Source organism: Moschus berezovskii, chromosome 2 (assembly GCF_049115385.1).
Source record: "Moschus berezovskii isolate FMDL1 chromosome 2, NW_MosBer_1.0, whole genome shotgun sequence".
Classification (NCBI taxonomy): Eukaryota; Metazoa; Chordata; class Mammalia; order Artiodactyla; family Moschidae; genus Moschus; species Moschus berezovskii.
In genome coordinates, this window is record NC_142461.1 from 75,324,821 (window position 1) to 75,340,641 (window position 15,821).

At 40.5% G+C, this 15,821-nt stretch overlaps 1 protein-coding gene and 1 long non-coding RNA gene across 5 annotated transcripts in view; one reads left to right on the forward strand and one right to left on the reverse strand.

Moving 5' to 3' along the window:
* The window catches only part of ZRANB3 (zinc finger RANBP2-type containing 3), a 302,617-nt gene that overhangs the window by 12,287 nt on the left and 274,509 nt on the right, over window positions 1-15,821 (reverse strand). For all 4 annotated transcript variants that reach the window (XM_088829053.1, XM_055397579.2, XM_055397578.2 and 1 more), the window contains exons 16-20: window positions 15,531-15,632; window positions 14,216-14,358; window positions 5,127-5,237; window positions 3,673-4,075; window positions 645-776 (exon numbers count right to left, since the gene is read on the reverse strand). In XM_088829053.1, coding sequence (XP_088685179.1) covers window positions 645-776; window positions 3,673-4,075; window positions 5,127-5,237; window positions 14,216-14,358; window positions 15,531-15,632 — 891 coding nt within the window. The remainder of the gene's footprint in view (window positions 1-644; window positions 777-3,672; window positions 4,076-5,126; window positions 5,238-14,215; window positions 14,359-15,530; window positions 15,633-15,821) is intronic.
* Window positions 421-13,578, forward strand: LOC129537802 (uncharacterized). The gene is made up of 5 exons (XR_008682105.2): window positions 421-503; window positions 10,086-10,403; window positions 10,761-10,831; window positions 11,532-11,733; window positions 12,435-13,578. It is a non-coding gene; the product is annotated as an uncharacterized LOC129537802 (long non-coding RNA).

Below are 15,821 nucleotides of genomic sequence, written 5' to 3' on the forward strand. Positions count from 1 at the left end.
AGTTGGGTACAAAGTTGCATATTAAATGTATGCTGCTTTCTACGATTATATCTTAACACGTAGATCCTGCGACCTTTTGCTGAACTACCTGTTAAAAATTCATCCTAGTTGACAGACCATATTATGTTATTCTTTTCCTTTCATTTTTAAGCACTAGGTAGTTGCTCCAAGATGCACCAAGATTAATAGATTTCATATTTAGGTCAATAGTCGTGTAACGCCTGTACGTGGAACTGAGTTGGTCCTAGAGATAATTTATTCATGTTCTCAGATATTTCAGGACATAGTTAGCTGCAGATGCAAACATATGCCACTATCCCAATTCACTGAACTTCTAGTTTGAGGGTCTGAGTGTTTTCAAAACTATGCAATATGTAAGTTGTACTCATTTTCTTCTAGGTAGTGGTGAAAATTTCCTGGTCTTAGAATAAATCGAAAGGGAAACAGTTTCTTTTTCATCTGTGACTGAGAACTTGCATAGACCTCAAGAAAAAACTCAAGTGGTAGGTAATAAAAAGAATAAAACACATCTCAGATCCCAGACCAGGATATAGATTCACCTGTGCAATCCTCTACACCTGTACGTACGATTTCCAATTAGCTGTCTTAGGATGGAGTCAGATGTGTCTGCAAGCGTCACTGACCTCTCTGTGGCAGACCGTGCAGAGGGTCTGCAGGTTGTCCAAGGAGCACTGCCCTCCTCCACCAGACACAGGCTTGATGTGGTCCACCTGCCAGAAATGCCCTTCCCCTGGGTTTCTTATCATTTCATTAAGCTGTAATAAGAACACAGCATCAGCAGTTTTCAACATACACTGTGGGAACTGTTGGTTCCGAATTGTGCTGTCATGTTTACACAGCGAAATCACAGGGAAAAATACATTAGGGTGGTTTTTTAGAGCTTTTATTGTGAGTAGGAAAAACCCTCTAGGTTAGCAATTTGAAAGCAATAAAAAAATATGTCTCTGAAAAAGGTTTTTTTTCCCCCCTTACCTAAATCCATTTTGAAAAAATTACAAGCAAGTGTAAAATACCAAGCCTCCTGACAGACTGGGAAAAATCAGTTGCTTATGCACCTTTGAACTAGTTTATGCAGTTATTAAAACAAAACTGATAAAAAAAAAAGATTAGAAATGGAAAACTTCTGAGTATTACTGAACTCAGTCTTTAATTGTTGGCCTAAATGCATGTGTACCTGTACCAATGACAGTTTAATGGTGATCATCTAGAACTTTTGTGATTACCTGAGAACCTCCTAAGTTACATGGACTGGAATCAAATTTCTAGAACAAACCTCTGTAACTTGAATATTTAGAATAAACAGAGATATTCATTTAAAGTAGACACTACCTAGGCCAGGCCTTGTAGACACACTTTATATTTAACCAGTGATGACTGACATTTAATTGGTATTATTTTAGCATTTGATCTGAGGTCACAGCTCACAGCATAGCAGTGTAGATAGAGTTGTTTAAATGGGACAAAGATTAGTGTGAAAGTGTTTTTTATTTCCTTGGTCTTGAACAAGGAAGACTATAATCAGCTTCATGGCTGCTGGCCATGGGAACCTGTGACACATCTCTGAAGTGCTTTAGGGAAGTTGTCAGGCCCACAGACGACGGGGACCTTAACAGTGTCTGGCCCAAGAGTGCAGCCCTAGGAGGCAGCAAACTGGAGCAGTAAACGGTCCACCTGCACTCCACTGTAGATGGACTGACTTTCTCTCTTCTATACTGAACTTCCCAACTTCGGTTAGAAGATATATATTGATTTTTATTTTTAAGGTTGGCATTGTTAGAGGCAATGTCATATGGCAGCCTTGTGCATAAAGCAAGTGGCATACTCTCAGGAAAAAAACATCCATTTTGGTCGTCTTGTTTGTAACCAAATCTTTTGCGCTGAGCAGTCTCCACTGTGACATTTTGTGATCCAGAAGGTGCTTCTTTATTCATCCCAAGAATTCTAAATCACTTGGGGCTAGGTTTCTACGTCCTAAACTCACCTCTGGAAAGATTCACCCCTTCTCCCCCTAGTCATCCCCATCTGTGCCCTGGGCACTGCTTATTCTCTAAGCGCTCCTCTTCTAGATGTATACTACGTTACTTCTGCATTCTTGGATAGACTGCCTTCCAGATGTCCATGAGTCATTTGTGTCTTTTGGAAGTCTCCACATGGAGGCAGCAGACAGTAGCTGGAGTCTGGCTGACGTCTCTGGGATGGGTGTCATATGCTGCTCACCAACTAGACTAGAAGATCTTCCAGGAGCTCTGGATGATGTTAGGGGAATAGTGTATTTCCCTAGCTCTGAAAGTCATGCTACTTCATCTTTGCAGAAATGTTTATTAGTTAATTCAGCAATACTAAGTAAATAAAACTGTAAGATTTTTGCTGGAATTTATCCAATATTTTTATAGAGTCATTTTAAAAAATGAAACGTACTACAAATTTACACATTTTGCTCTAGTTTGAAGTTTAGAGGTGCTTGGATAACAACACTGGAAACCCAACTGAGTTTTGGGAGTCAAAGTAGCCACTGAGAATACTGTGCTGAAAAGAGTATTTTATAATAAATTACATTTTACAATGGGATAAACAAATATAAGTTTCCTTTACATTGTAATGAACTACATTTTAGGGATTATCTGTTTACCCCTTGTCACTCAATATTAACATCATGAAAAGTGGAATGACCAGACCCTAAGTGCCTCCTAATGCAATGTACCATCTGTTAAGATCTCTTCCCCAAATAATCTAATGAGAATCTAGTTAGGGACTTCCCTAGTGGTTCAGTGGTTAAGAGTTCGCCTTCCAGTGCAGCGGATACCGGTTCGATTCCTGGTGGGGAAGCTAAGAACCCACATGCCTTGAGGCCAAAGAACCAAAACATAAAACATAAACAATACTGTAACAAATTCAGTAAAGACTTTAAAAAATAGTCGCATTAAAAAATGTTGGAAAAAAGGATCTAATTAAACTTCTAGATCTTATAACCGTTATTCAGTAAGTCAGGGAGATAGAGAAACATGTCTAACGACATCATGAGGATACAGGTCCAGAATGTGGACAATACACAAGTGCAGAATGTGGGAAATCCTGCAGGCAAATGACCCAGTTTCTTCAACAATTAGTGGAGTAAAAAAAGGAAAGGGGTTATATTACAGATTAAATGAAACATAAGAGGTATAATGACGAAATGCAATGTGCAGGTTATATTTTGATCCTAATTTGAGCAAAGCAATTGTAAAAAGGCATTTCTGAGACCATCTGGGAAACCAAACATGGATGTATTGTAACTGGAATTATAATTATGTTGGGTGTGATCATGGATATTGGGCTATGGGTTTGTATTTAAAAGAGAAAGACAAAGGGGAAGGAGAAAGAAAGTCTTCATCTGTGAAAGGTACATAATGAAAGTATCTAAGGGTGAAATGAAATGCTGTATGAGATCTACTTTAAAATAATTCCAGGAGAGAAAAAGAATCGAAGTGAGGGAGACATGAAAATGAATAGCAAAATGTTGGTAAAGTCGGGTGACAGGTGTGTGGGTTCATTATTCTGCTTTTGTAAATGTATCTGAAAATTCCCATATTAAAAAAGGTTTTAAGAGGAAAATGAGTCAAGATTCATCACTCAGTGCAATGCTGTCTTTATCAGTCAGTGATTAAAATTTACCTGTTCTAATGGGAGCTTTGAGGTCCAGGTAGCATCCAGAAGACTCTTCCTCTGACTTTTAGGGGCATCTCTCAGACGTAAAAAGAGTTCTTGTGCATTCAGATTACACAGCTGACACACACCATGTTCAATTTCAAATACTTTGGCTCGCAGGTAACTATTATTAGATCGAATCCAAAACTCCTCCTGACATTTCAGAGAACAGAACCGTGAATCCCAAGCATCTGCTTTATGCTTTTGCTTAGTTTGGCAAGTGGGTTGCTGACAGCGAAGGCAAAGTGGATTTCCTTCGTTATCCACAGCCTGCAAATAGCCTTTGGATGTAGAAGCCTTCAGAGTGAGATCACCTTGGGCTGTGCTGGGATTTAGAGATGGGACACATTCTCCATCTTCAAGAAATTCTCTAGAAGGGGCAAAACATTGAATAGGTAATTAATGAAGGCTTACTCTATTTTAAATCATTGTTATTTCATTTAAAGGTTTTCAAAGTTTCTGTGCTGACAAACAGTAAACACAGGGCACGCAGATTCTGTGATTCACTGTGGAAATGAAATATTAATAGCTATAGTCAGCACTCTGTTACACACCAAGGAAAAGAAAGAATGGTGTGTTCAGAAAAATTAATTTGAATACAAAAATACGCTGCCTCTCTTTGGAACTTAGATTCAAATTACACAGACTCTGAGGCGTCTGGAGAAGATGGAAAATGAAAAGTTAGAAAATGCTTCTCCAGTCTGGGAAAAGACAGGCTACCCTGCTCACTCAATGTGTTGGGTCACACACTTCATTAGGACCAGGAGGCCATTACCAAGATTTCCATGAACATCTGAATATTGCTGGCCTTCAGGAGACAGACTGTTCACATCCATTCAGTGGCAGAACCAGGGAACCAACAGTGCTGATAGGAATTAGAACGGGAGACTTGCTACATACGTGCCTCCTACAGGTAAACTCGGAGTTTTAAAAATTAGAGATTAAAAATTAGATTTAAAATTATATTTAAAAATTAGAGATTAAAAGTTAGAGATGAAACATGGCAGGACATAAGCTCGCTTTGTTAAACTAAACATTACTCAAGAATGTTGAAAAGTCCTGTGTGGGAATTACAATAGCTACTTTACTGTTAGAAGTGTTAAAAGAAAAACTTTTTATGATAGAAAGAACTCAAGACTAGGGGGCAGAGCCCAGATTGGACCTCAGTACCAGTATCTGGTAGCCTGGGGCAGGCCATATAACCCACTTGGCCTCAGGTACCTTCTTGATCTCTAATTTCTAAGATAAGGGCATCAGGAGCCTCACAGTGTTGCTAGGACAGAAGAGCTATTGCATTGTGAACGCTTTTTGTAATGTGTAAAGTGGTCACACAGAGGTAAACTATTGTTATAGAAATGAATACATTCATTTAAAGAAAGAGTCTTGGTACCGCTCTGCCTGACAAGTAAAAAACCTCTTACTTTGTAGAAGAGTCCCCTGGCCTGGGCCCCTTTGTGATCAGTCGGACATGGCCCCCGTCATTCTTCACCTTGTCCATTGAGGCTGCAGCAACATCTTCTTTCGTTATATATCTGAAACAAATACATGTGAAGTGGATATCCTTTAAGAGTTTGTCTATTTCATGTTCACATTGCTCCTTGCAAAAGCAGTAGGAGAAAAAGGAATATATAAGTCTATTCATTGTGCTAATACTTAAATTAGGGAACGGGATTTTCTTCCTCTACATCGGTCTCCCTGTGTGGTAAACACATCCCTTTGTGCCAAATAAGTTTTCTGAAGATTTATTTTTCTAAGAAATTCAAGAGTCAGTCAATATCCTTTGGACCAATTTTCACTCATGGGAAAAAAGGAGTGGGTGTGGGAATAAGAAATGATCAAATTCATGTTCCACTGACAGCTGTAGGTAAACTGCTTGCCAAGCCAAGCAGAACTTCTCTAAATGCATTTTACCTCCCTCTTGGCCTTCTCGTCAAGGCTCCTCATATCACCTTAATCAGTTATAATAGTGTATCATCGTATTTGGATAAAGTTATTCTCTTTAATCAGGTTCAATCACATTGTGTATAATCTCAAGGTTGTTTCCATTATTATCAGCTCATACAGGGTTTATGGAATCCTCCACTGAAATAAAGCCACTTTTGATGAGGGACTCAGAGCCTTATTACACAACACTATCAATACCACATAATAGTTTAGGGACTGGAAGGAGAGAGGAAAGTTACTTCAATTACAGGTGATGGGGATTTTAAGTAGGTGAAATGCAATTACCCAATTAATTCCTTCTAATTAGCATGGCCTAGTTTCTCGAGTGGTTTACAGTTTTCTTTAAAAATTGCAGTTTTCTTTAAAAATTACTCTAAACATGCATTTCTTCATATTCTCAAATACTTCATTTGGTAACTTGACAATAAAACCAAAGTTAAATCACAATGGAATTGTGTAGTTTATAGGTAAAATTTCTTAAATTGCTTTTATATTGTTAAAGTATATTTAATAATTAACAGATTCCCTTCCTATAAAGTATGGTATTTTTGATTAGGTGATACAAATGCATATTTCAGAATTTTAAAGGCACACACTACTGTATGTGGTGAATAATAAGCCTCCCTTCCATTCCCATCATTTTCTCCCCACTGCCCCAGACTACATCTTTTGCCAGTTTTCAATACATCCTTTTAGAAACAGTTCATTTTTTCTTTGTAAAGGTGTATAACTTTAATTTGGGGGCTTCCCTGATGGCTTAGTGGTAAAGAATCCACCTGTAATGCAGGAGACACAGGAGACATGGGTTCGATACCGGGGTCGGGAAGATCCCCTGGAAGAGGAAATAGCAACCCATGCCAGTATTTTTGGAAAATTCAATGGACAGAGGAGTCTGGTGGGCTACAAGTCCATGGGGTTGCAAAGAGTTGAACATGACTGAGCACAGGAGCATGCATACCTTTAATTTATTTCTTTGTATTTTTATGGTCATATAATTCACATATCATAAAATTTACCATTTTAAAGTTTACAATTCAGTGCATTTTAGTGTATTCACAAGGCTGTAACATCATGGCTATCTAATTCCAAAACATTTTTATAACCCCAGAAAGAAACCCGTAGTCATTGCAGTCACTCTCCATTATATTTTTTTATTTTTAAAAACAAAAATAAATAAATGGGACCTAATTAAACTTGAAAGCTTTTGCATGACAAAGGAAACCATAAACAAGATGAAAAGAAAACCCTCAGAATGGGAGAAAATATTTGCAAACTAAGCAACCAACAAGGGGATTAATTTCCAAAATATACAAACAGCTTGTGTAGCTCAGTATCAAAAAAACCAAAGCAACCCAATCAAAAATGGGCATTAGATCTAAATAGGCATTTCTCCAAAGAAGACATACAGAGGGCCAAGAGGCACATGAAAAGATGGTCAATATCACTAATAATTAGAGAAATGCAAATCAAAACTACAATGAGATACCATCTCACACTGATCAGAATGGTGTTTATCAAAAAATAATCTACAACAATAAATGCTGGAGAGGGTATGGAGAAAAGGGAACCCTCCTACACTGTTGGTGGGAATGTGGAGAACAGTGTGGAGGCTCCTTAAAAAAAAAATAAAAATAGAACTACCATATGACCCCAGCAATCCCATTCTTGGACAAAGACTGGGAGAAAACCGTAACTCCAAAAGACACGTACATGCCAATGTTTACTGCAGCACTATTGACAACAGCCAGGACATGAGAGCAACCTAAGTGTCTATCAACGGAGGAATGGGTAAGAGGATGGAGTATTACTTAATCATATAAAGGAAAAAACCTGCCATCTGCAGACATAGATGGAACAAGAGACTGTCATACAAAGTGAAATAAGTCAGAAAAAGAAATACCGTATATAAATGCATATATGTGGAATCTAGGAAAATGGACAGATGAACCTACTTGCAAAGCAGAAATAGAGACACAGATATAGAGAACACACATGGACACCAAGGGAGGGGGAAAGGAGGTGGGATAAATTGGGAGATTGGGATAGACATATATATACTATTGATATTATGTATAATACAGGTAACTAATGAGAACCTTCTGTATAGCACAGAGAACTCTACTCAGTGCTCGGTGGTGACCTAAGTGGGAAGGAAATCCAAAAAAGAGAGGCTATATGTATATGTATTAATATAACTGATTGACTTTGCTGTGCAGCAGAAACACAAAATTGTAAAGTGGCTATATTCTAATAAAAATTAAAAGCAAAAGGTAGGATAATATACACTAATCTTCCCCTTGCTCTTTTTACCTAAAGATACAATCTTGGAGATCTTTCCATATTAGCACACATAAGATCGCGCTATACTTTTAATGGTTTCATATTATTTCACTATCTAACTAGTCTCTGATTAGTGCCCATTTAGGTTGTTCTAGACTCTGCTATCCCAAATAATACCGTAATAAACAGTCCTATCCCAAATATCCCTATTTTCTATACAAGAACTATCTGTAGAATAAATTCCCTGAAGCAGACTTGCTAAGTCAAAGATCTTGGGTGCTCTAAGTGTGGATAGATTTTGACATTGTTCTCTTCTGGGTTGGTACCAATTTATATAGTGCTCAGTTGTGCCTGACTCTTTGTGACCTCCTGAGCTGTAGTCTGCCAGGCTCCTCTGACCTCTTGCCTCTAAAAATTCCTCTAAGGAGTTTTCCAGGCAAGAATACTGGAGTGGGTTGCCATGCCTTCCTCCAGGGGATCTTCTCGACCCAGGGATTGAACCTGCATCTCCTGCACTGGCAGGTGGATCTTTTACCACTGAGCCACCTGGGAGGCCCTACCAATTTATAGACCCTACCAGCAGTGGATGACAGTCCCTCACACTTTCACTAGCACAAGGTATAGCAGTTAAAAACGTCTCTGCTAACGGTGACTGGTCTGTTATAGCTATAAATTTGAATTTCTCCTATTAAGAGAAATGATGACTATCTTTTCACATGTTTGCATTTCTACTTGTGTGTCTTTCTTAAAGCAAAAAGGAATCAGAGTGAATTCTTTTAGTATTTTTTAACTTAGCCTTTTAGCTCCTAAATTCCCCCTACACACACACACACACACACACACACACACACAATTTCTTCAATCATTTCATTCCCTCCACAAAAGCATTTTGCTAAAGTATTCCAGCAGATTCTAAATGAACTAAAAAGCTTCCTAGCTTTGAGGGGCAATGAGATATTAAGCCTTGCCTTTGGTATTATTTAATGTTTAAAAGCTTAGAAACTTAATTCAGTAACTTTAAAAGATGCTGAGAAATTTATTCAGAGATTTAAGAACTAAAAATAACCTCTGGCTTCCCTATGAGACGTTTAAGTACAAATGTTTGGAAACTACAAGAAACAGATCAACCAGCCTCATAGTGGGTTGTTGACAACTTTTCAAATGTAGTTGTGTTACCAGTATTTAATTTTCCATTGAGATCTGCTAAGTTCATAAGGATACCAACTCTCAGACGGATTACAGTGAATCCCAATTTTGACAAACAGTGAAGGAAGAATGTGGTCTCCTGAAGTAATTCTGGGATGAGGATGGTCATGGAAGATGGACCATAGAAGTTTTGCAATAAGAGAGGAGTGAGTTGGAAAGTGGCCTGCACCAATGAGAACAGTGCTGGGCTCAAGGCTGCCGACCTGACCAGCTGTGGCTATATGATAAAAAGTTGGTATTCTAAACCCACAGGTTTCCAACTGAATCAGGCCTGCCCTCCAACAAGTGGGAACCCACTTAGGAACCTAAACAATGGCTGGTGATACTGGCTTTTAGAGTGAGCTGCTCAAAAGCTGACTGCAACCTCTGAGCTTGGGTGTAGCCTGCAAACAAGTGGACAAATAATCACACTGGGAGCTCTAGTTATTGCTTTTGGGAGAATTCCCCCAAAGTAATATATGTTTGTCTTCATTCTGAGGCTGGTCCATCTTTTCAGAGATGACTCCTCTAATCTCCTGCCTACTCTAAATTAAAATATGGCTGTTGGTGTGGCAGCTGAGCCAACAGGGATCTAGGGAGTGTAGTTTCTAGCATAACACTTCTCTGTCTCCACTAATCCTGATGTTTCCAAGACGGCCGCCTCTCTGGTATAGTTTCTCTGGAAAGAAAACTATATTTTCCTGGGCTCCAAAATCACTGTGGATGGGGATTGCAGCCACAAAATTAAAAGATGCTTGCTCTTTGGAAGAAAAGCTATGTCAAACCTAGACAGCATATTAAAAAGCAGAGACATCATCTATCAACAAAGGTTTGTATAGTCAAAGTTATGGTTTTTCTAGTAGTTATGAAGGGATGTGAGAGTTGGATTATAAAGAAGGCTGAGTGCCAAATAATTGATGTTTTTGAATTGTGGTGTTAGACAAGACTCTTGAGAATCCTTTGGTTTGCAGGGAGATCAAACCAGTCAATCGTGAAGGAAATCAACCCTGAATATTCATTGGAAGGACTGGTGCTGAAGCCGAAGCTCCAATACTTTAGCCACCTGATGTGAAGAACCGCCTCACTGGAAAAAACTCAGATGCTGGGAAAGATTGAGGGCAAGAGGAAAAGCGGGCAACAGAGGATGAGATGGTTGGATGGCATCACTGACTCAATGGACAAAATCTGAACAAACTCTGGGAGAGAGTGAAGGACAGGGAAGCCTGGCGTGCTGCAGTCCCTGGAGTTGCAGAGTCGGACACAACTCAGCAACTGAACAACAAGAGAAGGTAAACTGGCAGGATGGAGAGGGCCAGGCACCCAGTATCTACGTGTTGCCCGTACAGACTTCCAGTTCAGTGCTGTTGTGCTGCCTGTTTCACACCTGCTTTCAGAGAGACACACTTCAGTTCACTGTGACTAGGGTCCTACAGCCAGAATCCGCATGCTTCCTCTGCCATCACCCTCTGCAGAAGCACATTTCACTTTCCTGTCTCTGCTAAGCCATGTCCCTGGAGCCCTCTCTCTCCACCTCTCTCATTATTGAGCAAGGTCTTTGGGTCTTCCTCCTTATACTTCTCCTCATACTCTCCCCTCCATTCCCATTTCTAATGTCTCAGTATAAGCCCCTATCTTTTTTTTTCCAGGTCAACTGTAATTTAAAGATATCTCTGTCTAGGAGACCCATCTCCTGGTATTCAACTGAACACTCACGCAGGTAATGTTGCGAAGGGATTTTGCAGATGTAATTAAGGTTACTAATCAGTTGACCTTAAGAAAGGGAGCAATTAAAAGCAAAACAAAACAACAAAACAGAAAGGGATTAATTCCAAGCATGAGAAGTATTTGACACATCATTGCTGATTCTGAGACATAGGGGCCTATGTACTAGAACTAAAAAAAAAAGCCTCTAGAAACAGACGGTGGCTCCCCTGTCAATGGTCAGCAAGGAAAACAAAGTCCTACAGCCAGAAGAAACTGAATTCAGTCAACAACCTGAATAAATGTGGAAATGTATCCTTCCCAGACTATCATTAAGAACCTAGCCAGCCAGTATCTTTTTTTCAGTTTATAAAATCCAGAGCAGAGAAACAAGTAGGGTCAACTCAGACTCCTGACTTAAAAATTTGAAAGATAATAAATTCCTGTTATTTTAAGCTGCTAACTTTGGGGTGATTTGTTAGGGCAGCAACAGGAAGCTAGTGCCACTTGTCTCCCACTTCAAGTCTTGCCCTTTCAATATAATCTTCCAACCGGGGCCAGGGGGAGCTCTTAAAAAATACAGATCTGACTACTTATTCCACTGCTTCTTAACACAGCTTTAATATATCACCTATATATAATATTTATAAATAATACTGTGTATCTGACTTAGGCTTGCACTGATTTTATGACTTTTGCTTTTACACCCTGACCAGCTGTCTGTCTTAGGTGGTGCTTCCTTGTCTGCTGGAGAAGAAATAATAGGATGTGTTAGAAGTGGCTGGAATGAGCTGTAAATTCAGTTAAGAAGGGAATTATGATTGTGTAAAGAGAAGACCAATACTTCAACTAAGACTATGGTTACAAAAATGAAAAGAAGGAGAAGACTGGAAGAAGTATTGAGAAAAGCAAAAATAGGTGTGTTTTTCGTTATATGTATGTAGGTATGTATGTGTATGTATATTTTTATATAAAGTATAAAGTAATACATAGTCATGGGAAAAGCCAACCAGGACAAAATAGTTGAGGCAAGAGTCTAAAACTGGCAGCTCATGGATAAATCCAACCAGTCAAAGGGCTTTATGTGACTCATAGTGTTTATTTTTTAAATCTAACTTTGCGTGGTGTCAGATAGGTTATTACTTTCTAATTTGCTATAGTTTTCCCCTTACCCCATCCTTTTCGAGTTTTACACCTGACCTCATTGATTCATGTATGGTTCCTTGCTTTATTTTTAGTCACATGAGTCTGTAATCCCAGCGGGAAGTATAAAGTCCCTACAGTCTCCACAAATCCCCTAATCATATGGTCTAGAGTCAGATTTCTCAGCAGTGTCACTGACATTGTGAAAAGGTAACTGTTCGGAAGGGTGGCCCTGTTCACTGCAGGATTTTTGGCAGCACCCTAGGCCTCAACCCAATAGATGGTCTCAGCTGTATCCCCTAATCGTGACAATCTAAAAAATGACCCCCAAGATTGCAACCACAGAAGAAACTGCCTCCAGCTGAGAACCATCTGTTAGAAAAACCTCTGATACCAGTTCCTAAGCTATCTTCCCCGACACTATGTCACTAATAGCAATTATATATATTTGTGTCTCCATCCTTTTTTTTTAACAGGCTTCCCAAGTGGCACCAGTGGTAAAGAATCTGCCTGCCAATGCAGGAGATGTGGGAGACGTGAGTTCAACCCCTGGGTCGGGAAGATCCTCTGGAGGAGGGCATGGTGGCCTACTCCAGTATTCTTGCCTGGGAAATCCCATGGGCAGAGGAGCACAGTGAGCTTTGCAGTCCATGTGGCTGCAAAGAGTTAGACAAGAGTGAGTAACTGAACACAACAACCTTTTTATACACTTATTTTTATCCTTACGATTTTCCATGTTCTCACATGATATTTTGAGACAGCAGAAGAGGTCTTCACAGTATGAGGATTTAATGTACTTAACCAACTGTATTGGATACAGTTAATGGATTTTTGTCACCCATGTGCATGGAAAAAGCCAGAGATGATGAAAATGCTGGCTGTGAGGAGGAAGAGAGGTTACAGGTATATGGAGAAAGCAAGAGCTAAAGGGCCTTTTCCTGCCAGTAGGGCTGCTTGGTTTGGTGCTCTGTGATCTCTTCCAAAATGAGAGCTGGGCTATAGAACAGCTGCCCGCTTTTCCTGAGCATCTTTGCTTCATGCTGACAAAGAGTCTACAGAGACTGGGGATTTCAGATCACACAAGGGGATGTCTGTGAGGCAAAGATGCTGCTGCTGCTGCTGAGAAAGGAAAGGGAGCATGTAGAGATTTGAAAGGCACCTGTCATGATGAAGGTGAAACAGTTACAAACCTGAGATATTCAACCTTTCCTATTACTTTGTTTCCAACCATAAGCATGATAATTGCCACCTTCCCCTAGTAGGGGCTTCCCAGGTGGCGCAGTGGTAAAGAACCTGCTTGCCAGTGCAGGAGACACGAGACACGGGTTCGATTCCTGGGTTGGCAAGATCCTCTGGAGGAGGAAATGGCAACCCGCTCCAGTATTCTTGCCTGGAAAATCCCATGGACAGAGGAGCCTGGTGGGCTACAGTCCATGGGGTCACAGAGTCGGACGCAACTGAGTACACATGCACAGCCTACTTGGGTGGTGGTACATCAAACAGAAGCAGCTACCATGCTGTATCGCACCCAAGATTCACGTCTCAAGAGCATGATCAACCTGTGAATCTGGCCTCTCTCTTGATGAACAGGACTCACAGAGCAGATCCAGACACTTTGATTTTCCCCAGCAGATGTGATCAAATTCACAAAATATCTAATTATGTTGCTATAAGATATGCTGTCTTTTTATGTACCATATTCTCTTAATCCATCAGAATTTTGTTCAGTTCAGTTCAGTTGCTCAGTCGTGTCTGACTCTCCACGACCCCATGAATCACAGCACGCCAGGCCTCCCTGTCCATCACCAACTCCCGGAGTTCACTCAAACTCATGTCCATCGAGTCGGTGATGCCATCCAGCCATCTCATTCTCTGTCGTCCCCTTCTCCTCCCGCCCCCAACCTTTCCCAGCATCAGTCTTTTCCAGTGAGTCTACTCGTCGCATGAGGTGTCCAAAGTATTGGAGTTTCAGCTTTAGCATCAGTCCTTCCAATGAACACCCAGGATTGATCTCCTTTAGAATGGACTGGTTAGATCTCCTTGCAGTACAAGGGACTCTCAAGAGTCTTCTCCAACACCACAGTTCAAAAGCATCAATTCTTCGACGATCAGCTTTCTTCACAGTCCAACTCTCACATCCATACATGACCACAGGAAAAACCATAGCCTTGACTAGTGGTTACATAAAATGTCTGATACTCCTACAGAAATAACTATGACAAACAATAAAATACAAATGAAGAAAGACAACTCATACCTTTTGGTACTGTTTTGTTTGGTTTGCTGCTTTGCGATCTCTTCCAGAGCCAGAACTGGGCTGCGGAACAGCTGCCCACTTTTCCTGATTATCCTCTGCTTCATGGCAGTTAGACTACCCCATTCTCGAACAAACCTCAAGATCTGGCAGAAAATGAGATGATGAAAAGAGTGTACAGCTTGCCAGGCATCTTCCTTTGAAAGTGAGCCTACGTATAGCATCTGAAAATGGATGTTTTATTATAACCCCAAACAGGGTTTGAGTCTCACGGTTTAAGGTTTTCTTTAGTTTGATGCAGTTTTCCTACCTTTGTTGTGAACCATCTACGGCCAGTTCTGCAGAGGTCTCTTCCAAGCCATCAGCTCTCTATAGACACCATTTAGGACACTCAGCACATGTCCTTCATCCACAGAGACCAGCAGCAATAACGTGCTCACTGACACCAAAAGCGCACATACCCCAACAGTGGCCGAGGCAAAACTGGATTTTGGGGACAGTGGATCTTGTGGTGGTGACAGTGACAGTGCGATATCTGGGCATCGTTTGTACCTGACTGCCTGAACTCTCACGGGAAAAAGGCCGTCAATAATAAATCTGGGACATTTCATTAGGGCTACTGTTACTCTTACTTATTAGTCAGTTATACATAATTGGCTATTTTCTGGTAATCTGAGCATCAGCATTAGATGACACCAAAGAAAACAGCTCACAGCTACCTTTTCTTTTAAGATGGGTGCAGCTGACCATGGCCAACGTTTTCATTTCTGCTCAAATGCAAAAACATAATCACTGTATTCTTGTAAACAGCACTTTGCTGCATGCTGGCTCAGCCCCTACACACGCTGACCCTCCTTAGCAGTGAAGATCAATCAACACAGATCAGAACTAAGGCCTCCCCAGCAGGTACATGGCCTGTGGCTGCACCCTGGTGCTTCCCATAAGGAATGGAGTCCTCCCACATGGTGTTATCCCTGCTCTCAGAGCTCGTCAGGGTTAGAACTTAACCTCCAAAGATAAAGTGTGATTCTGTCAGATACCAACCTCACAGCTGCTAATCCTGTGAATGAGAAAATAAATGATGTGAGGATGAGTCTATCCACAGAAACAGCAACCCAAGGTGTGATCGTTCACCAGGCTAACAGATTTCACGTTTATCCGGGTAATTCACAGGTACTGCCTGGACTGATTAAAGTGCACCCAGTGATCTGACTCTGCAGCAGGCCACAAGCTGCTCTTCTTTTATCAAACTCAAAAATTGTCTTTAAAACTACTCAACAAATTTTCATTCAGAACAAATGTGCAGGACGGTTCTTACCAGGGAGCGATTTTGTTTCAGCTGAAAGCTTGCTGGTAAATCTTCCCACAGGTCTAATTTTATATCCAAAGGAATGAAATTACAGTTCATCTGGTTTCCATCCTGATTATAGATGAGGAAGGCAGTATTAATCCATTTTGTCTGTAGGCACCAATAATTATTTTAAAAGTAAAGAATGCTATTACTGCATTTCATGCCCAGTCTTCTAAACTGATAAACTGAGGCAGCTCATTCCAGACAAGATTCCACCTGTACTGCCCCCACTGAGAGGATACGGAGCCCAGGAGGGGG